At 30.1% G+C, this 23,007-nt stretch overlaps 2 protein-coding genes, 1 long non-coding RNA gene and 3 other non-coding genes across 8 annotated transcripts; 1 reads left to right on the top strand and 5 right to left on the bottom strand.

Moving 5' to 3' along the window:
• Positions 1 to 2,111: 2,111 nt before the first annotated feature.
• On the bottom strand, positions 2,112 to 2,203 carry LOC119371367 (small nucleolar RNA snoR114). Its single transcript, XR_005178982.1, has one exon. It is a non-coding gene; the product is annotated as a small nucleolar RNA snoR114 (small nucleolar RNA).
• Positions 2,204 to 4,117: 1,914 nt separating this feature from the next.
• Positions 4,118 to 4,209, bottom strand: LOC119371368 (small nucleolar RNA snoR114). The gene has a single exon (XR_005178983.1). It is a non-coding gene; the product is annotated as a small nucleolar RNA snoR114 (small nucleolar RNA).
• A 3-nt stretch (positions 4,210 to 4,212) lies between these two features.
• On the bottom strand, positions 4,213 to 4,283 carry TRNAG-GCC (transfer RNA glycine (anticodon GCC)). Its single transcript has one exon. It is a non-coding gene; the product is annotated as a tRNA-Gly (tRNA).
• Positions 4,284 to 5,220: 937 nt separating this feature from the next.
• Positions 5,221 to 7,519, top strand: LOC149493922 (uncharacterized). 3 transcript variants are annotated; one of them, XR_016322722.1, is made up of 3 exons: positions 5,221 to 5,508; positions 6,501 to 6,688; positions 6,782 to 7,519. It is a non-coding gene; the product is annotated as an uncharacterized LOC149493922 (long non-coding RNA). The 3 variants fall into 3 exon arrangements; XR_016322721.1 differs by having other exon boundaries at positions 5,242 to 5,508; positions 6,787 to 7,519; XR_016322723.1 differs by having other exon boundaries at positions 5,245 to 5,508; positions 6,548 to 6,688; positions 6,787 to 7,519.
• LOC105638930 (hypothetical protein) lies at positions 6,510 to 11,957 on the bottom strand. The gene is made up of 9 exons (XM_012222843.4): positions 11,347 to 11,957; positions 10,291 to 10,476; positions 10,120 to 10,212; positions 9,766 to 9,948; positions 9,537 to 9,639; positions 9,265 to 9,450; positions 7,489 to 8,399; positions 6,964 to 7,376; positions 6,510 to 6,835 (listed from the first exon to the last, which is right to left on the bottom strand). The coding sequence occupies exons 1-9, from the start codon at positions 11,620 to 11,622 to the stop codon at positions 6,754 to 6,756; spliced, it is 2,433 nt and encodes an 810-aa protein (XP_012078233.1). The 5' UTR covers positions 11,623 to 11,957; the 3' UTR covers positions 6,510 to 6,753.
• A 3,320-nt stretch (positions 11,958 to 15,277) lies between these two features.
• Positions 15,278 to 19,328, bottom strand: LOC105638923 (hypothetical protein). The gene is made up of 8 exons (XM_012222831.4): positions 19,163 to 19,328; positions 18,884 to 19,065; positions 18,025 to 18,209; positions 17,466 to 17,533; positions 16,614 to 16,746; positions 16,247 to 16,408; positions 15,846 to 16,118; positions 15,278 to 15,725 (listed from the first exon to the last, which is right to left on the bottom strand). Exons 2-8 carry the CDS (start codon positions 19,002 to 19,004, stop codon positions 15,609 to 15,611), a joined length of 1,059 nt encoding a protein of 352 aa, XP_012078221.1. The 5' UTR covers positions 19,005 to 19,065; positions 19,163 to 19,328; the 3' UTR covers positions 15,278 to 15,608.
• Between the last annotated feature and the right edge of the window lie 3,679 nt (positions 19,329 to 23,007).

The following is a 23,007-nucleotide window of genomic DNA, read 5'->3' as shown; positions in this document are numbered from 1 at the left end:
AATTACACATAAAAAAAAAAAATTCAACTAGTGCATGCAAAGCCATGAAAACAAAATAAAACGGAGGAAATAAATATTTAAAAAAAAAAAACAGAGATAACCTCAAAAGCCAGCTAATGATCTTGTCATTTAGGGGTAGAGGGGCTGTTCTGCTAGACTAAGATAAAGAATATCATACTTTTAAGTCACCTTTCAAAGATTAATATTGACTTTTCAAAATTAATATTGTTTGTATGTGCCAAACATCGATGTCCATATATATATATATACACACACCACGTATTAGAATCAAATAAATTAAACCAATTTTCTCATACCAATGACTTCATTGCAGATTATGCAATTTATCCCAAATAAAAAGTGGAAAATATTAAAAATTAAATTAAATTAAATTAAATGTATTTATATCAAAAATGAATTTGGCATAATATATAATATTAAATTAAGTCGTTTTTTCACTTTTTTTTCTTTTTTGTGTAAAAAGAGTACTATAGTTCAAAACAAAAAAAAAAAAATTCCGAAATAAGAAATTCCACTAACATCATACGAGAGCGAATAAAAAATTATGTTTAAAGGCTAAATGGTATTTCTGGAGCAACTATAAAAGAATTGAAACTAAATTAATTTTCCATACTCAAATCTATTTTCTTAAAAAACTTTCTCCTTTTTTGATAAATTTTCCAATCTCAATAGTTTATGCAATTTTTCTATATCTCTCTATCCATTGCAAAGCCAAGATTCATGAACCCCATGTGTGGAAAAAGACTCGTGGGGTCGCATGGCCAACGACTCATTTGTTAGTTGGTTACAGCTTGCTAGTTTTATAATGTTTTTATACAACAAATTAACAATATATGTTTAATAATTTTTAATCAACAGTTAAAAGTCTCGATCGGATGCAGTTAACGGCTCCGTATTGGTCCGCACATTATGTGATTTTCTTGTATTAGCTCAAGTAGTGAGTTGACCAAATGTCAAAAACTAGCCTCTCGTTTTCAAATAATCTTTGCACATTTGAAAAGGTCCTTCCACTTATTTTATTCTTATCTTCTTCCTTAAAAGTTTCTTTTACACTTTAATCATAATTTACATGTTCCTGATTTAAGCATAATCTCTTTTCATTAGAATATTCAAAGTAAGTTATTTTCCATTTGGATTTTACTTCAAGTACACGTGTCATTTATTAATTCATTTTCTTTCTTGAAAAAATGTACATTTTTTTTAACTATAATTATTGAAGGTGATGAGATTATGACTCTAATAATTAATAACTTCATTAAATATAACCTTCATAATGCTAAATGCATAAATATATTTGTGTACTTAAAAGAAAAAATCTTACCGCATCTCAAATTTTGTGAGACATTTATTGTGTGTTTAAAATTATAAATTATGGTAATATTTCATACATTTTAACATTAGAAATAATAATTTTTTAGTATTTTTAATTTTTATGTGCATAAAATTGTTAAATGTGTGATTTCTATAACTTTTGAAACAAATAATTTTGTATTCTTCAACTATTTAATAAATATTTAATAGATCAAATTTTGCAAATTAAAATGTTCAATAGAAAATTTTTTATAAATTGAAATGTTTAATCGATGTAATTTTATAAATTTAGCGTGTTATAAAATTTTTTTTTCAGTATCAACTAAATTATGCATGCAGCACTTCATAATAATTCAAAAACAATCTAATCCGAAAAATTTTCGAATGATTCTAATTTTTTAATTATAATTAATTAAATTAAATATTTAAAAATAAAAAAATGTCGGCCTAATAAATAAAAATATTCTGAATTTTGTGATTTGTTGCTTGCATTCTATTTTTAACTTTTTGATAAGTATATCTTAAAATGAAATGTATAAATTGATTACACCTTAAGATTGAAATTTAAAAAAAAAAAAAAATAGGGTGCAATTGTCATAATACACAAATTTTATTGTACTTTTGGGACTATAAACCTGAAGTTAAGCTATTTCAAAATTTTAAAAATCAAAATTAATATCAATTAAAAAAAGATTAAGGTGGATATTATTAACAATTATTTCTATGAGATAAACAATAATTTAAATTGTGAATTTGTCTGAAAAAAAAGAAAACAAAAGGAGCTCAGATGTGCTTCGAATTCAGCTGTTGAAGATCTGACGACTGCGATAGACCCCATCTATCACAAAGAGCACAGACTTCATCATAGCCCAAATGCACCAGCCCGGAATCGAACCCGGGTTTGTACTGTGGCAGGGTACTATTCTACCACTAGACCACTGGTGCTTGATGTTCAATGTCTCAAGTTAACAATTAAGTCGTAAGCAAGGATCTAATTATATTTAGACTAAATTTGGTTATGTTTAATTATTTCCTTTGATTTTGGAAAAAATTAATTATATAAAGAATATCAATGCTCTACTTAATAAGAATTTAATTTCTTTTTTTAAATAGCCTTCATTTTGCATCTTGTTTAAATATTTTAATTTATATAGTATATATCATATCTCTAAATTTTTTTGAATATTTACGCGAATTAATTTATTATATAAATCAATGTAAATCTTTCAAACAAACAAAAACTGCAGAAAAGCATATTTTAAGAATTTTAATTTTTAATACTAAAATAATTCTATTCTTGGAGATCTATTTGATTGAACTTAATTAATAAATAAATGTTATATTTTAAAAAAAAAGAGCATTAATTAATTTATTTACTAGCTTTTATTTTATTAATATTCATTCTATTCCAAAAAAGAAATATTGTAAATTAATCATTAGAATATAAAAATATTCTGGACTTTGCATGTTATTATAATTACTTTTTACTTTCAATCATAACATGTTAGTCTCGAATTTTCATTTTACAGTATACATATTAAATTTTTGTTTGAGGGGATACTTATTAAAAAAAGTTAAGAAATGATATGATTATAACAAGTCACAAAGTTTACCGTATTTTTGCTTATTAAGCCAAGATAATAATGAAAGTGCTTGGATAAATTGTTTTATGCTAACTAAATAAAAGGTTAAGTGTCTTATCTCTATTTTGTCTTTTTAAAAATACTAAATAATTTTGGGTAGCATTATTTTCATATCGCGATCGCATTTTGTTAATACCAAAGCATTGAATTTTTTTAATATTAAATTGATTATATTACTCTTTCTAATTTAGAAATTTATCATTAAGATAAGAAGTATAAAAAATTATTCATTGCCGTAGATTGAAGGCCCATATTCTAAAAAATGAGACACATCTTTCCGTCAATTTTTTTGCAGCATTCAGTAACTCTGCTTTCCTTTCTTCTACTGCAGAATAGTTCACCAACCAAAATAAATTCCACGATGTATACTATGAATTGAGTCTTATTTCTGGTCACAAAAAGTCAAAGCCACCTCTAGTTCTTGACGAGAAATAAAAATCAGCAAAAGGCATATAAATAAATTACCCATTGTCTTTTTTTTTTTTTTCTGTAAATATTGTGTAAATGATCTAAAAAGTATTAAAATATAAAAAATTCAACAAAAATGGGATAAAATTCATGGATAACATTTTTTGGCTTCATTGCAAGATATTCCCTCAATTATGGATACCCTGAGGGAAAATTCTTCAATATAAATTTTCTAACCATCCATTTCACCTCTTTCTACTTCTTTATCAAACACAAGGAAGAAAATGCAGGATTCGCTTTTAACGGTAGATCTGTGAAAATTTTGAGCTTTTAATTATTTACAATTTCTTAATGTGATTAATTGGTTTTATCATGGATTAATCAGTTTTATTGATTTGAGAGAGAAATAGAAAGTCTTGAGTTCAAAAGGCAGAGATTTTATATGTTAAATGTAATATTTAACTAGAAAGATAATATAGTCAGTTTAATATTTAAAAAATTAGTTGGTTGTTCTGTTAGTAACAAAATGCGCTTTGGAGATAAGCTATCCATAATTTAACTTGGTTTTATTATAAAAATTTGTTGAGAGAAAATAAATTCCTTTTCCAATATATGTTTATTTTTAAATACTAAATGGTATTATAAGAAAAACTGTTAAAAGAAAATAAAATTCCTTTTCCGATGTATTTTTACTTTTAAATACTAAAAAAGTGGGGGGGAAAGAAAAAAATTAAGAGCTCAGATGTGCTAATGAATTCAGCTGTTGAAGATCTGACGACTGCGATAGACCCCTCTACCGCCAAGAGCACTAACTTCATCATAGCCCAAATGCAACAGCCGGGAATCGAACCCGGGTCTGTACCGTGGCAGGGTACTATTCTACCACTAGACCACTGGTGCTCGATGTTCAATTCCCAAATTATTTTAATAAAAAGCTTACATTTATGTAATACATTGTGTAATCACGAAAAAAGGTCATCCGTTTTGCTAGAGTAACTGTTAAATGAAATTTTTAATAAAATCATAAATCGTCAATAGTTAAATACTGTATTATATAATGAATAAATGATTGCATTTACTCTCCAAGTTATTGAACATCAATTTCAAATTTTAATTATATTAATCTTTTTTTTTATCACAATAATTTGTCATTCCTTTAAAAATTTTCTAAACCCTTTGAGTCCATTTAGTTTAGCAATAAGAAATGAAGAACTTTAAATGCTTAATATTTCTTGATAAAAAACAATTCACTTGTATTTAAAAAAAAAAAACGTTTCACTTCCATTAATAAAACGAGGGATTTTTATTTTTTATTTATTTTTTACTCGTTCCGTCCCATTTTGTTTGCTTATTATTCATTTTTTTTAATGTCCCAAAATATTTGCAAGATTTTCAAATTTAGACATGTAAATAATTATTTTTCACATAATAATCTTTATAGTTGTTTATTGAACGAAGAGCTTTCAGTATCTTAATGAATTTTTAAAAATAAAAGAAGGATAAAATAATTTTTATTGAATAAATTATTATTAAATGTGTTTTGTAAAATCATGCAAGCAAAACGAGACGGAATGAGTATTTTTTTTTTTTTACCTCCGCCCTCACTCTTCTACAGTTCTTCTTTCTCTGCTCACATGGTCATCGATGATTCGATTGATCATCACATGATTCTAAGCAAATCGGAAGATAAACATTCTATGAATTTACGGCCAAATACAGATATATGCACTGAACTGTTAAAAAACAAAAATCGTACGCCACACCAAAATTTGGGAGTGGCCAATATGGGCCTGTAATTGTAAAAATCATACTGTTACACACGTTACATAACAATCCTAGAACAATTAAAAGATTACGTATGCATGCTCATCAAACGACAGCGTTTCTGTTCCCTTTTATTCGTCTTCTTCTCTCATCTCTCTCTTTTATCTTTTTCATGATTCTTTCTCTCTTTCTCGCTCTCTGTCTCCCTCTTGTTCTTTTTATTTTTTCTCTAGCTATTCTTGCTGAATCCAGATGGTCAGGGACTCATGCGGTGCCAAATCGAGACGAGGAAGGACGCACGCAAGGCCATTTGTGTACAAGTCGCAGTTGATTGATAAAATAGAGAAGACAAGCAAGATTGGTAAAATTCCAGTACAGTTTGTTGTTTTCATCAATTTGTGTTGATCTTATTTCTATTTTCTTAAATTTTTTTTCTAATTTTTCATCTATTTATCATCTTTTGAATCCTTTTGTGACCGTGTTTCTAAATCAGGATAGTTTTTCTTGGATTTATAGAAATTTTTTCTTTAATTTGTTATTTTTAAAATATTAATATACGAATATTTTTTTAAAATGATTTTGGAAGAAGGTTGATAAAAAAATTCATGCATTCTAGCTTTATGATTTTTTTTTTTTTTTTTTTGTGTGTGTAATTGTAGTTATAAAAAGCTTTCTCTTCCTCCTATGATTTTCTTTTTCCGGAAAATTTGTAAAATATTTTCCATAATCTGCAATTGAAGCATAATGCTATAGCTTTTGATTATATAATTTATTTTTTTCGATGACAACTTGCAAATTTAGATAAACTTTTCAGCCTTAATGCTAATTTTTATATTGAGATCGAATACATAATAAATCAATTAGCAGATTAAAGATTTTATACACTTGGTTTATTTACATAATTATAGATTGCTCCCAAACATAATTACAAATGCAATCCTGCATGATGTGAGCATAACCCTTTTGTGTCTATCAATAGCCATTATGCTGTGGAATAAGTAATAAGTTCTGTCACAGGAATTCTTACCCTCCCTCTGAATCCCTATTAGATGTATGTGCCTTTGTATTCTTTTCTCTTTCTACTTCAATATTATTATTATTTTTTCCATTATTATGTCAACCAAACACTTGAATGAAATTTAAATTGCTATCTATTTTACGTACTTTCTGTGTTAATTCATAATTTAATTATTGTTTGTGCGGCAAAGGCAATAAGATGTAAACATTAAGGACTATGGTATAATTTTAAACTTTTAAAATTTTCCCCATTTTTTTCCTTTTTTTAGGAATAAAAACTAAATTTATCTGGAATTTCTACTATTCAATTTAAGAAATAAAGCTATGTCCCCACAGGGACAATGGTGTTCAAAAAAAGAAATTAAATTGTCTCAATTAAAAAGTCCCCAGAGGCTTAGGATTGCTGTCAAACTTGCACTCATATCCTACTGTAAAGGAGGAAGATGGACCAGAGGAATTTACAAATGTGCTTCTCTATGTCAGGACCACATCAAGCTCCGAGCAAAATGAGAAGAAAACAAAAGGCAAGTCCTTCTAAACCTGCATAGTTGTTAGTATCTAAAAGTTCTGCTTACCATATTCTATAATACTAACATGTTTTGAGCGCTTTTCTGTAGGACAGAGGAGGAAAATCAACTTCATCTTTCAAATGATATGACTGCAGTGCAACCCTACAATCCAAAATGATAAGAATGATCATGGACATATTGTTCTAAGATAATCGCTCTTAATGCTAAAAGTGGAAATTCATTCGCTCTATTTAAATATGAAATTTATATGTGCTAGGACAATGCATTACCTTTCCTGGTCGTTCTCTAAAACTGATTCAGTCGCATCTGCTACTAATACCACAAGACTTGAAGTAGAATCACAAGTGCACGAAGTGTCCGAATACTGTGGAGAGTTATTTTCTAGCAACGACCCTTCTTGTTGGTGAATGCCCTGACAATCAGAATCACTTTCCTTTGATGGTTGAGAAAAGCCACTGGCATTGGAAGAACCCCAAACAGATGGCTGAGATAGCCGAACTTCTATTGGCATAGGCTTTCCATTCCCCAGATATGGGTACTCTGCCTCTGATAGCACATGACCATATTTAGAAGACTCTGTCTCTTGTGAAGTTGCAGCCAGACCATTATCATCAGTGTGTCCACAAAACTTACCATTTATTCGTGTGGTCCGGTTCTTCTCTGTTCTATTTGAATGATAACCCTACAAAAATTTTAGAAAACCATGAGAACTAGGGGCAAAGAAAGTGCATGACAAAATTTCAAACTTCAACTGAAAAGGAAACACTCATAAACACAATTGTAAATTAAAATACCATGTTGGGAATATAAGTTCCAGTTCCTCGATGTTGTTGCTTTTCTTCAAAATTGAAAGCAGAGCTACATGATGTTGAAGGTTTCAAAGGGAACCGTTGTTGTCCCAGAACACCTTTTCTCTTTGTAGAATAAGCATTCTCCTTCAACTGTAAGGACTGGGAGACAGTTCTCCATAGTTTTTTATTTTCAGATTGAGGTAGCATAGGAGGAGATAGTAGTATTGGAGCACAGACATCATAAGAATGACAGTACAGACCAAATAATACGCCCCTTAAGTGGCTCTTATAATCTCCACTAAGGTTTAACAATGATTTGAAAGATTGAGAGTTCTCAGAAATGCTAACAAAGGCTATTTCCCCAAGAGTAGAGGTTAGGTTCTCAGAGTTGTTATGGGCAAGAGTAGGAAGTAGTGAGCTAGAAGGAGATTCAACATCATGCTTCATACATGAACAAGCTGAATTGTTAATCACAAAATGATTCTCTTTTGATTCTGACCTTAAAATGCAGCTAATTTCACCATTAGTGACAAAATTTGGCTGTGCTTTCTCATCGGAGATTTCACTTTCAAATTTTGTATTTTCTCCACATGGGCGTGAAAAATTCAACTGAGAAGCATTATGAGATCTCCCACTAGGTTGATCATTACTGCAGCCAACAGTAGATCTCAAAAGTAATTTATCCTCAGAGCTTGTATCAGAGAGTGATGATGATGATAAATTATCAGAATTTGTAGCACTAGATACTAAGCAGGAATTTTGCACATGAGTCCAATCATTGCTTCCATGCCTATCCAAAGTACTTGCAAAGAACTTGTTGAGCTCATTGATCATTTTCTCATTCGATAATGAAAGAATCATGCCAAGCTTCCTTGCTCCATATTTGAAAGCACTCTGTATTCGGTAAAAATTACCTGCAGAAAACCATGATCATCATTGTTAAGAGATAGTATGAACATGGTACAAAAGATGTCATTTATTACATCCCACGGAAGCAAAACTTAGAAATAAAAAATAAGCCAATGTAGGAATTGAATGTTTCCTCTATTGTTTTCCTTTTGGGAGTAAAAAAGCATATTGCTAGCAAAGTAATATGGAAGGAAGCCAGCATCAAGAGTAAAAACAAAACTGATGAAGTAAAATCATATATTCTTTCCTGCACTTGCGTAAACAATTACCTTACCAAAAAAACAAATTTGCCTAACAAGGTCAGGACAGCCCTGAAATAGAGAACTCAAATATTTAATTGCAAAAATACCCTCATAATAGAATTTGGAATTACTGGCTAAACTAATTAAATTCTCCCAAAGCACCCAAAAGAATATCACTTTCAAGTTGAACATTTTCAGCAGAAGCATGGTAAACAATATGAATTCCAACTTCATCTAGGGCTTCAGAGTGCATCAGGTGACAGAGGCTCCAATGTATTTGTGTGGCAGTCAGGGTAATAATATTTAATGGTAGTGTAAAGATGACGATAATGAAAGAGCGGGCGGCAGAGGAAATCATAGTCTATAACATGAAGGAATACTGCTTTAAGTGGGAAGCATGGCACATTCATGAATGATGTCAGTTGTAATTCGAAAAGACAGAAAATTTCAACTTCAAAACAAGTAACTTTCTAAAATGTCAAAAAAAAAAAAAAAAAAAAAAAAGATAATTTCCATGCAAGTAAAAGGAAATCCATTTCTAAGCTCAAGCGCACAAGTTCATACAACTCTCTCTTCTTCCACCAGAATATATATATTACTTTGTTTATAAGAATAAAGAGTTCAAAACCTCTGTTGACACTGCGCCCAAGGTTGTTATTTTCTTTCAGAGGATCAACTATGTTCAAATGCTTCTGAGGAAAAGGCCTCAAATTCATTTCAGGATTCCTTGATGGCACTGAGAACATATCCACACATTTTCTAAGAAATTCATCACTAAGCAACAATTTGTCCCTCCCACTTTCAGGTGGCTCAGCTGTAAAGAAAAGGAAGATCAATCAAACATGCAGCCATTAAGCCATCTAATGTCAAAAAAAAAAAAAAAAGAATAATATTTCTTACCAACAATGTTAGGCAAAGAAGATTTGCAAACTGGTCCACTTAAGCTAATGCAATAATTTTCCCAATCAAACTTGCTGAAGTATTCCAGAAATTTATATAGAACCTGCGCAGTATGAATATAACTCATGGGTGCATTGTGTAGACACTAGAGAGCAATATTAATCTCCTAGATACATTGTACAAATATGTCAACATTGATCTTATGTATGTATTACAGCATAATACTTACTGCCAAAGGCCCTTTTAGGGAAGAGTGAAATACATGGAAGATGTATAAAACAAGTGTTTCCAAAGCATATGTGGAAATTAAACTATGATGGGCACCAAGAATACGGCTCTCATAATAGCACCAAGCTTTTATGAGAATGATGCTGCGCTTGAAGAGATGATTTTTACCAACAATCTGATCAATCTGCAAAACAAGTTGTATCAGAAATGCAAACTTATAAAAGGAAAAACTTTAATCAAATTTATTCTCCATAATGATATTTGGGCTTGACTCAATTTGCAAATAGGTAATAATCAAAATTTTATTTTTTATAAATTAATTCCAAATCATTCAGGTACAAAATCCAAAACATACCTGTTCAAGAAAACAGAGGGTAGAAAGTCCTCCTAATTGATTGAAAGATATATCTACCACCATGTTTTGTACAATGCATTTTATAAGCTTAACCTGCTAGCATAAACCCATAATTAGTTAGAAAAAGAGGGAAAAATGAAGTGATAAACCTCATAATCAGAGTAATCGAACCTCAGCATCAATGCAATAGATATCCTTCACTTCATATGGAATATCCTTACTCTGCTCTTCTCGTTTCAAAACAGCGTGAAAATCAGAGAATAATGCCCCCTCAGCAGCTAGACTGCTAATGGCAGTCAAATCAATATCTCCATCTGGGAGGTATGTCTTTAATGGAACTGACCCATATGGAAAAACCTGTAAGGAAGGAGAGGGGGACAATTGGAATTTCAGAAGTTTTAGTAAATCAAGATGTGATGCCTCTATATTTCTTGCTCCCATATAGAATATGTTGCAAAATCGCAGCAAACGATTTCAACTGGACAAAATATCGTGTTCTTGGATTACTATATGTGATCTTTCAAAAAATTTCGATGAAATATTTTAATGCCATTTGAAGCGACTATAACCCATAGGATGGTGATTAGCATTCATAACAATTAAGAAATTAAGAAATATTACAAACATTTATGTTAACTAAAAATTAAATTCGATTGACCTAAATTTAAACCATCATTACCAAAATCAAGATCATAATTGACGCTTAGTAACTAGTAAAGTTGCACGATCAAGGGATACGAATGCTCAAACTGGACAAAACAAATATTCAATCCAGTAAAGCCACAATCAGCAAAAAAGTTAAATTATTTTAATTCTATCTTCCTTCACCAAATTATTATTTGTCGGATTGCTCCAAATATTCCAACATCTATTTTCCTTTCAGTTTAGCAACCCCCTAAAATGCTACAAACTTTTCTGCAACAACTCATCTTCAAGAACATGTTTTCTATTGCTCCTTCACTTTATAATCACTGATCGATCAAATGAATGCACAAGAAGCTTCTGTATATGCTATTCACTGTTCAGTATCCATTCTCAAACATTTAGAGGCACTATACCAGCAAGTTCAGCTCTAAGCACCTAAGTTCATAATTATCTACCCATAGCAAGCTTAAAAAAAAAAAAATCTCATCTCAAATTTAGTAACAGATAAAAGAATCCTCAATTTAAAACAATTTTTTAAAAACCAAAAAAAGGAAGGCGAAGGGTGTAGGTGATTATTATAACCTCAACTCCAAGGGAAGATTTAAGAAGACCCTGCATATACTCCACAACCTTCCTTCTCTTACAATCCGCATCAACAGTCGGATGAATTCTACATAATATATCCCTTATAACTGCCTCTGCTCTCTCCCAGTTCTCCTCTGTAATCGGTGCAGGATCCGACGTCGATACCACCACTGGTATTTGCCCCGAACCCAAACACAAGTGATGATTCTCCCTATTCAGAATGCTATCGTTTTCACTAGGTAAACAACACATTCTAACATCACCGATCATCATGGCAGCGAAAACGAAAACGGGGAGAGCAAGGGAATGTCAAAACCAAAGAGAGAAAAGGAAATGACGTTGTTTTAATGAGAGAAGACAGACACTCAGACAGGCGGTTCTTTGTGGAACATTATTGGTATCATCATTTCCTTCATAATACTACAATTACGCAGAAAGAAAGGGAAGGAAAAGAACAAAAAAAGAAAAGAAAAGAAAAAAGGTTTGATCTTTGTGTTGTCTGGTTTGTCAAAGGGAGGGAAGGGAAGGAGAGAAGGAGGAAAAATGTTCAATGGAACTTTTTTTTTCCTTCCATTTTCCAAAACCTCCCCAGAGACCCTCTCTTTGCAAATAATTATTACAAACAAAATAAGGAAAATGGACCTGTTCGCAGAGGAAGAATTCTTATCTTTATATACGACGACGTTGATTTCTCATATCAATAAACGAACCATGTGTCTGATTATTCAACGCCGTCGTTTTCATTCTTTCATTTAATTCTCATTGATATTTTTGTCAACTATATCTAAAACGGATTTTCTCCAAGAACTATTTAGGAAGGAAACCTTATATTGATAGGGTTTCCTGCAAAGAAATTTATGTTTTTTTCTCTTTTTTTTATATTTCTACATAACCCTAATATATTTACTATTTTCTGTTCCTCTATCTACAACGGCTTTCCATATATGGTTTAGCATTTTGACTTTAATTAAAATATTATATTTATTATTTATAGTATTCTGTGACGTGTTTAAAATTTGAGTAAACAACCTTTCAACATTTGATGATACAGACAGCTGTTGGAGTAACTAATTTTATCGAAAAAATACTTATATATTACAAATTAAAAAGTACTATTAAAAATATAGTAATTGTCCTATGAAAACACATTATCTTTCTCATCCTCTTATAGGAATGTGTTCGTGGCTATTACATGATATAGTTAGTGAAACTCATCCTAGATTATGCATATAGTCTTTACAGCTTTGCTTGCCTTCTTTAGCAGAAAAAAAAAAAAATAAATTACATCTAATTTACTAAATAAATTTGGTAGAATAAATAATAAAATAAGGACCAAAAAGCAATTAGAAAAATGATCAAAATGTAAATATCATAAATATAGTAGAGATTTTTTTTTTTTTCACCATATTTCATGATAGTTGGCAAGTGGTTACATTGTTTAGCTATAAAAAGGAACCTAATACATCAAGCGTCAATTACTCCATATAAGAAACATCATCAATTACATACCTAAAGTATATTTTTCTAAATCTATTAATAGCTGCGGTGAGCATAAAACAATACTTCAGTTGTGTTTGACAATAGTTTTTTAAGTAGTTTTTAATATTTTGACTGTTTAAAACGCTAAATGCTACTTTTTATAATTTTCAGTAACTACTAGTTTTTATATGTTAAGGTAACGTTTTGTGAAAAATTAACCGATGATGTTTAATTAAATAGCTAACATCTACCAAAACAGTTAATTTTACCGATAAGACCCTTCATCTTTAACTATTTATTTTTTAAAAAAAATCAAAGTTGCTCTTTCTCAATGAATATTTTTTTTTTTTAACACAACTGAAAATTTAATTTAAGAAGAATTTATTTTTTGAAAAAAAAATTAGGAAGAATTACTTTACAAATTAATATCTAACTAATTTATAGTCAAATCCATAAAGATAGTTTCAATTTTTTGACTTGTGTAAAATCATTCTATTTGATCTTTGTATGTATGACACTCCTTTTGAAACTTAGATATTAAAGGTTTAACATCCAAAAATACATTTAGGCTTCGGATTTAAAATAAAAAATATTTTAGTGGCCCTCCTATGTAAACCTTGGTTAACAACTCATGACCTCTAGTACGTACCAAATGTGCAGTGACTTTAATGTTTAATGTAATATCAATATGGTATTAAAAGCTTCGATATTTAACCCTAGTTAACCCTAAATTGACTTAAATTACAAAAACATTATGAACTATTAGACTTTTTGTAAACTCATCCTAAAATGACATTTGTATCTCGAGTATCCATTTAGAAATTTAGATATGTCGGCATCTTGGTTTTAAAATCAGACCATGAAAAGAAACTAAATGAAATTTAATATGGGATCCACAACTTGACCATGGTTAGTTTAATATAACTAAGCCAAAAATCAGCATTTCACTTTAATTTTGGCAATCCCAGATAAAATTAATTTTATTTTTTTATCCAATAAAATTCAAATCTTTAAAGATATTTTTATCAACTTATAAATTTAGCAGTATTTTTTTTAGCAATCGTAATATTCCTTTTGCCGTTCCCACTTTTAAAAATAATAATTAGTTTTTCTCAAATATGTGTTTGAATTTATTGACTTTTCTGTTGTCGCAAGTAAAAATAATTTAATTTATATAAATAATTTTCTACTAATTTATATATATATATTGTACTTATTTTTTAATTATAAATTATAATATTATAAATAATTTATATTACTAAAATTCTAAGAGCATTCACAAAAAGAACAATTTATAAAATAATAAAATTAAATATGCACTAATTAAATATTTTATTAAGAAAAGAAGTAATAATAAAATATTATTGTAATTTAACAACTAAATTTTTATGGAAATAAAATTACCTATCAACCAATTTAAGTTTTCTTATAATAATTTAAACTTAATTGACTTAATTTTTTTTAATGTATAATATAGTATTATAAACTATCTATTATTAAAACATAAGAAATCATTATTAGCTATTATAAAGATTAATATAATTAATATATTAATCATTATTTTAGAGCATCGTTTATAATATATTAATCACATTGTTTATTATTATTATTATTATTATTATTATTACCCTAGCTATATAAATCTAATGCCATTTATTTATTCAAAATATACAAGCATTAATTTTTTATCTCTATTAAAATTCTCTGCTTTTAGCATTATTTATTTACTATAATATATGTATATTATATTTTTTTCAATCGATTGTATAAATAATAATCAATAGTTATTGTAATTTTGAAATTTAAAAATAAGTGGGAAGTAGTTCTAATTATTGTCTCAAATTTTGGATTTTCAGAATTTTTATTATTAACTAAATCTTTAATAGCTTAGTAAGTGAGAGATTTGATTATTGGAAGAAATTTTACATCATGACCGAAAAGAAAAGAGAATAATTTTAGGGGAAAAAAAAACAGTTTTGAAAAAAATAATTAACCAAAAACTAAAAACAAACAGCTATAACACATGGAGCAAAACCATCGAACAATTTTTTTTTTTTTTTTAATTCAATTCAGTTTCCATACTATTATATTCTAGTGAACTAAACAAGGTTTAAAATTTTGAATTGTTTGGCAAGCTGTATTGGGCTCTATATTTAGACTGGAATGATTGGGCCACATATAGGCCCAGTAGAAAGCTGATCAGCCTTGTTTAAGCCCAACCCGAACTACTGAGTGAACATGTCTAAGCTCTATAGGGGAGCGTCTCCAAACAGTAAACAGTTCTAGGGAAAAACAGGGAACACTTATGCTGTTCGGCGGCAATAATCTTTTAAATCAGGTTAAATGATTAAGATAGCATTTCATAAAAAAATTAACTATGCAAACAATTAATAATTACACGCTACTAAAACACATAACTACCAAAACAGTTGATTTTGCCGAACAATCCTTTAAACACATAACAATAATATATTACCAGAAAGAAACAATAAAGAAACTTTTTTTTTTTTTCTAATATTTGAGAGCAAAAGTATACATTTAACGAATAAAAATTCTATCATCCCCCTGCCATGCCTGATTCATACAAAACTAATAACCAAAAATGCTATATAATTGGACAATTTCCTTAACTTTTAATTGAAGTAACAATCTAAGAATACCCCAACTGCTCTTACCCGATACATCACATGGAAACCCCTTAGCCAGCAACATCTTCATCGCTGAAACAGATTCGTCTACTGATATTACTCTAGGAATGAATTTATAAAAATTTTTAAGTCTTATGCATGAAGATCCTTGTTGGAATTCCATACAGGAGATTTCTGAACAACGCCATCAGCTAATATTCCACTTCCATTTTCCACACCAATCAGAGGATCGGATTCGGTTTCCTTGACCTATATAAACACACAGAATGAGAATGAAAATATCTGAAAGCACTATACGGGAATAGCACGCCCAATGCGAAGTGCTAACACCCTCTACTCTACATGTGCCACAAGGAAAATATTAATTACCTCAGGTAATTTTGTTGAAGCTTCGCTAGCCTTCTGCTGGCTCTCAACAGTGCAATAATAAGAATACAGTACCATCCCAATTACTGCAATGAGGATCCCTAAAATGTTGCGCCAGCTAAAAGGGTCACGAAGTAGAACATAGCCAAAGGCCAAAACTAAGCATGTTTTCAGATGCCCTAGGACCTGATAGGTGACTGGAGAAGTCTTTCCAATTACCATAAATGTACTGAAGTTCACAGAGACAGATATCAAGCAGGATAGAACAATGAAGAACTGCCACCACATAATCCATATAATAGATATATTAGAAGCAAGAAAATACCGAAGAAAGAGTTCAGGAATTACTAAATATGAGACTATTATACAAAATGGAGGTAGGGGGTTCAGGAATATTTTCTTACCAGCACTTGAGGAGTGTATTTGAAAGCAAAAACATTTTGATTAGTTAGCAGACCATCTAGAAATGGACCAATAATGAACAGAGTTATTGCTTGATAGGGACAAGATTGATATAGAAGCTGGGTGGAAGAGACTTTGAACTTCTTTTGAATTGTATTGGTCATCTGAAATAACTGGTTAAGATTTACAACTTCAAAGGATGCAGCAGACAGAAAGGAGCAAGCAAACAAACTAAAATTTGCATAGTAGAAATGTTGGCCTGCAGAATAATAATGACATATATTTTTCTTTGCTTTTGGCAAATACTGGCATGTTCAAATGAATAGAAACAGTATAAAATAAGCAGAAAAGTGTTTTAACTAAGGATACAATCTGAGCAACGCATGTCGTAATTACTGCAAGCAGAGACAAGACAGAACCGAGGACATTCAGTTGAAGATCAGTTACAGTTGCAATTCCAACCCCCACAAGAAGGATCATCAGTGAAAGCTGAATATTCCGACTGCAAATAATGCAATTATTAGCACATATACTTATCCAGGTAGACTTTTTTTGAGAAGAATAGCTTAACGAAAATGGAACTTGTCCTCGATTAACAACAAAACTGTATGGCATGGTAAATTTTGATGACTAAGCAGTACATTTAGATTACTTGGAACACATTTTATTGCCAAAGGGAAATGAAAATGATCAATGCATATGTATTTGTAAGATCTCTAATTGAGACAAGAAATGGTCACAAAAGTAAACATTTGCTCTAGAAATAAGACAGAAACACAGCATGCCCAAGAAAAAGAGATCATAATAATATTATTTCATATACCATGAGAACAACAAATACATGATTGATGCATCTCTTTTTCTAGTAAGAGGTCAATTGGAAAAAAACAAGCATGTAAAGAATCTTTAGATGATGTCAATTATGGAAATTAGTCACTGTAAATTTCGGAGAAATTTCACTTTCTGGAGAACAAAATATTAGGAGGAATTTGGTAAGAGGTCCTATCAGATGTACATGCCTTCAAGCATGGTCTCCTTCTTACATTTATCCTTTATCTAGTTTAGCACAACAATCACTTCAAATCGGTACGAAATAAATTCAACTCCAAAAACCTGCACATTTAAGTGCTTGACTTAACCATGGAAAGTGACACCATTATACACCTGAAATAATAATGATGTACTCATTAAATGAAGTTTAGAAGCACCAATAAGACACACCTGAATTTCTTCCTGAAGAAAAGTGTCTCCAAGAGGACAGTACATGGGATGATCGCCAATTTTGTCATCTAAAAATAAGCGCAAATAAATTTCAGTGTCATGCACCTAACAGCTTATAAAGCAAAAAACCTATATATACAGTTATCTGAGCAGCACATAAAAACAAATTTGTTGGAGGGGGAACCTCCACAAAATATGGTTTTACTTTTAGTTGATATGATCATTCATAATATCGCAAAAGCCAAACAGAGTGTCTTTATTTTATACTTGATTAGTACATTGTGGTCATCAGGCAGAATTTGGAAATCAAAATGAGCCACTGGGCCTCATTTAAGCCCAAAAGCATATATTATATATACGCACTTTTTACAGTTTCAAAAACCACAAACAACATGTTTCCGGAGACAAAAGATGAACTGAAAATGCATATCAAGCCTTCAACGCCATCATGTAGTTATCATAGAAAAATTAAATCAAATTACATAATCATTGAAGTAAGCAAGTTAGGAAACAAAATTCTTGATCATATTTAGGGTTGAAAGAAGAGAATTTCTTTTACCTGGTAGAAGCCAACTGAATTAAACCCCAAGCTAAGATTCAAAAGCCCAATGGATATCCCATTTAAAATGCCAAATCCCATTACAGCTCTTGCATCAAAAGGCTTGTGTTCAAACAATTTCATCCATAGTGCCACATGAAGAGAACAAAATGTTACCAGCAGATGCCAGCTTGTCAATGTTGTGGCTGTATCCCCGTAAAACACCAATAGGCCATAACATCAGTACTATAATCACTAAAGATAGAATTAAAAAGGCCAAAATGTAAAGCAATAAAACATAAAGTTATTACTGTGCATAGAAAAAATCAGTAGCTGCTTGCTTCCTATCACTGCATTAACCCCTTTACTATCACTGCCACCAAGTTCAGCCCACAATTCTATGCAACATCATGGTCTTACAGGTGAAAAAGGAATATTATCCACCCACTCATACGCCTGAGTTGGTTTTCATTTTTGGTTTCTAATTACATTCAATTCCAATAAATCGGCATGGAATCAAAATTTACTTTGATTGATAATGACTGATATAAACACCATTAATCCATAAGCATGTACATGCCTATGCAAGAGAGTATTGACCTTAAAATAGAAAAATAATTCATATTTTTCAAATTGGACAGTTATTAAGAAGCTATGATCCCAAATGCAAAATCCAAAAAAGATCTAAAAGAATTCAACCAAAACAAAAAAAAAAAAAAAAAAAGAATACACAGATACCAACTGATCTATTAGCACTAATCCCTATCTGCTTGAAATAATTTCAATAAAACCAAAATATAACAAATGAAGAGTACCAAATACATCGCATCTGGTGAAACTGGAAGACTCAAAAGGGAAAAGGGTTTAATATATTACTTACCGAAAGTGAAACCGAGTGTACTAATGAGAGCTTTGTTGCATATCACAATAGACACCGACGATACCACTGATAGACTCAAAGCCCCTACTGTCCCTAGCTGGAATCTCTGGCTCTCACTCATGTTTCACTCTCTCCGTCACTTCTATATTTCCTTCAATTCACACCCACTCTTCGATCCGGATCTACCAATTCCAATTTTCGACAGAAATTTAAAATTTTAAAAACAACTAAAAAAAGGAAAATTCCATAAATATGAGATAGAAATGTGGAAATCCGTACCTCATTCAGGTCATGAGCTCCTTTGAGATACTTGATGACGATGACGGTCAAGCTAGAAGGAGGAAAAGAGAGATTCGAAATTGAGAGAGAGAGAGAGAGAGAGAGAGCGCGAGAAAACGAGAGAAAATTAGGAATGAAATGACAGAAAATTAAACGCTGTTTTGCTGTTTGATTTGGGGAGATTTTTGACCCGAAAGGAAGATGGCCCACCGTTTATTGCGGGGATCAAATGAAATTAATATAAAGTTGAGGGCCAAGAACCAATTAGTAAATTTTTTTTTTTTTTTTTTTTTTTTGTTACCAAATGAACGTAGCTCTTAAGTAATAGCATCATTAAAAAAATATTAATATTATAATTGGTAGACTAACAACTATACAAATGACATATTAATGCTCCCTTGTAGTACCAAAAAAAAACTATAAAAATGATATATATGTAAACTTGTTGGGTATCTATTTTATATATATATAAATGGTTAAATTATTAAAAAAATCCTAAATTTTACGGATAGTTTTAATTATACTCTAAATCCAACTTTCTTCTCCTGATATTCTGAATTTCAATTTTAGTTATAATAGTACCTTAATTTTAGATTGTACCCAATTTAATAAATAAAATATTATTTTCCTTGAATTTATATAGTCAATTTAACCAAAAATTCAACATTTATGCCCTCACTAATATTGGTTAAATTTGTTTTAAAAAAATTCATAAAAAACCAAATAAGATAATAATTTTTAGTTAATTATAAACCTAAAATATTAGTTTAGATTTTTGTTTTCTCATTTTAAGTATGAAATTTTAATTAGAGTTTATTAATTATATTTAAGTTATATTTCTTATAAAATAAATTTTATTAATTACGGTATAATTTTATTTTTAGGTAAGCGTTACTTATTGTCATTATTATATTACTAAATAAAAAGTATTTTATTTTTAAGATGAATATATTTATTTTTATTTTAATATTCGGAGCAATTTGAAATTAAAGTGTTATTATAACTAAAATTGAAGTTCAAAGTACTAAAAGAAGAAAATTGAATTTGAAATATATAATTAAAACTACCTTCAAAGTTTAAGTTTTTTTAATGATTTAACTTATATAAGTCGGTATCTATTTATTTGTTGTAATAATTATAACTCGTGAAATCTAATAATGTCTATCTATGGAATTTCATCTTTTTAAGAAAGTTAAAGAATTAATATTGGGTAATAATAATTATAATTTGTAATCTATTTATATATACACATAATCTATTATATCTTAATAAACATCTATTTACCCTTAAATAAGAGATCCCTGCAAATGGGTAAGTTGTGGAAACCATAGAAGATATAGAACCATCTTGGAAAACTGAAAACATATGTATTCCGTCTATTTCAGACTCAAATGCTCACTCGAAAACACCGAAACAAATTTCACAATGAGGATTCGAGAAATCTTAAAAGCAGGGGTGGCCACGGTTCCGGTTCCAAAAAAATTGAAACTGAAATCGAATCGAAAAGTTCTGGTTCTGGTTCCGGTTCCGGTACGGTGATCAAACCGACGGTTCCGATTGATTTTTCGGCGAATCGCATAATTTTAAATTTTAAATTTTGAAGACCGATTTTTAAAAAAAAATATTTGAACATAAAAAATTAAAAGATACACCTAAAAAATTAAAAAATACTTCAATTAAATTTATTTTTTTAAAGACTTGAACATAATTATTAAGAGATTTCACAACAAAATTTAAAAAAGAAAAAAGAAAAACCTGACAGTTTATAATGGCTAGAACCGCCGGTTCGAACCGGCGGCTCTAACCAGACGGGAAACCGGCGGTTCCAGTCCGGTTCCGACCGATTCTCTGGAACTGCCGGTTCCGATTCCAGAAATCTGAAACCGCCGGTTTTGGTTCTCACCGGTTCCGGTTACAGTTCCGGATCGGTTCGAACCGACGATTCCGGTTTCCGAAACCGTAATATGGCCACCCCTGCTTAAAAGGATATAGAGGAAATGAAAACAAGAGTGATTATGACTTTAGAAATGATTTGTCTCTTTCTATGTAAATACTTAAAGTTGTTTTCCTTTTAGAATTTAAAATGTCATCTCTTCAATTTCATTATGGAACTACAGACCCATAAGCCATCTAAATAATTTTCGCACAGCAAGCAATTCATATACATTACTTTGTTGAGCATTTTCTATAATCTTGAAAGGCTCGGTTCATGAGTAGTATCAGATATTTAAAATTTGACCAATCTCCTCATGTACTCAACTTGTATCTCCCTTCAAAGCTCACTTAATTACTTGTAACCCAAGCAAAAAGATTTCATCAGACTTAATTGACTTTAGAAGAAATGAAGGACGGTCCTTAAAGGAGTACTAGAGCAAATTCTAGAAAATAATAATACAAAATAGAAGATCTAAATGTAGAAGGAGCTATTAGTGTCATGACAAAAAATTATAATTACGTTCAACTGATTTTACTATAGCTTACTTCAATCATCCCTCCCTTCGTCCAAACAAACAGTTAAGCTTTCGGTTTTTTTCAGTTTGGAACCAGACCCACCTTTTTTTCTTAACCAATCGGCAATATCAAAAATTAAGGAACATATCGTCACTACTGATGTGTCACATGTCCTGCGAATTAGCTTTACGGTAGTTTTACCTATTTGGTGGTCGGTGGAGGAAAAAAACATGTCAGGTGGGCTGTTAAAGTATGAATAACAAGTTCATTAACTGCTTCCAAATTTATTTGGACTTGCAACTTTTCATTTTTCAATTATTCCACCGCTCATTCTCATTTCATTTGCCACGTCTGCACATTACATTTTTTTTTTCTTTAAAATTTGTTGAATAAATTATCTTTCCCATTTATTGATTGAGAAATTTTTATTAGATGCTTCATTGAAAACTTCACAAAACCTTTTTTTTTTTAAGTTTGGTTACTGAATGACTTGAACAGTGATAATTGAATGGTTTTCGATTTTGGTTCAATCTTTAGAACCGTTAATTGAATTTTTTTTTTTTTGGTCCAAAATAGATGGTTTAGTTTGATATCAAACCATCTTTACAATACTGAATTTTGATTGATTCATAAATTTTTAACTTTACAAAGTTGGAAGTTTGATATTTAACCGTCCGAATGATTAAAATTTCCCTCAACTTTCTTACTTTAATTATTTATCACCTTAAATTTTACGAAACGCCTATCATGCACCTTAATTTACATAATATCAATATAGTATTTATAACATTGTCCACAAGTTATCAATTTATAACATTGAATCTTATGTAATTATGTGTGCATTATAATATTAATATAGTATTTATAAGATTGTCTATAAGTTGAATTATTATGTGCAGGGGTGAAGTTAGGATTTATATTTAGGGAGACAAAAATTATAGATTGGCACATTATATTTTCTTGAATTGCCAAAGTTTGAGCCTACAAATGATTTTTATATTTTTTAAAGAGCAGGGGGCAATTGCCCATCCTTGTGTCAACGTAGGTTCAACGGTGATTATGTATAAAGTCAATAAATATATATTTCAAAAATAAAAGTCCACAAATGTGAATTATTATACATAAATTTATATGTGTAGCGCTATATTTCATTATTATATTATGACACAATTTTAAAATTAAAATTATAAATATAATGTTTATGGTAACTAACTCGCGCTTTAAATGCCCATTGTTCCTAAAGTACTAATTTTAGTGACAATTTAGCTAGTTTTGGTTTCAACTTCAATTTTTTTTTTTTTCCAACCTTATGCTTTTTTTTAAAAAAAAAATTCAATTTGACAGTGGTCTTGGCTATTAAAATAAGTTTCGAACTAAGAGATTACATCTCCTAA

Source organism: Jatropha curcas, chromosome 9 (genome assembly GCF_041381405.1).
Source record: "Jatropha curcas cultivar XTBG-Jc1 chromosome 9, XTBG_Jcur_1.0, whole genome shotgun sequence".
NCBI classification, from domain to species: Eukaryota; Viridiplantae; Streptophyta; class Magnoliopsida; order Malpighiales; family Euphorbiaceae; genus Jatropha; species Jatropha curcas.
This window is presented reverse-complemented; position numbering and strand designations above follow the sequence as displayed.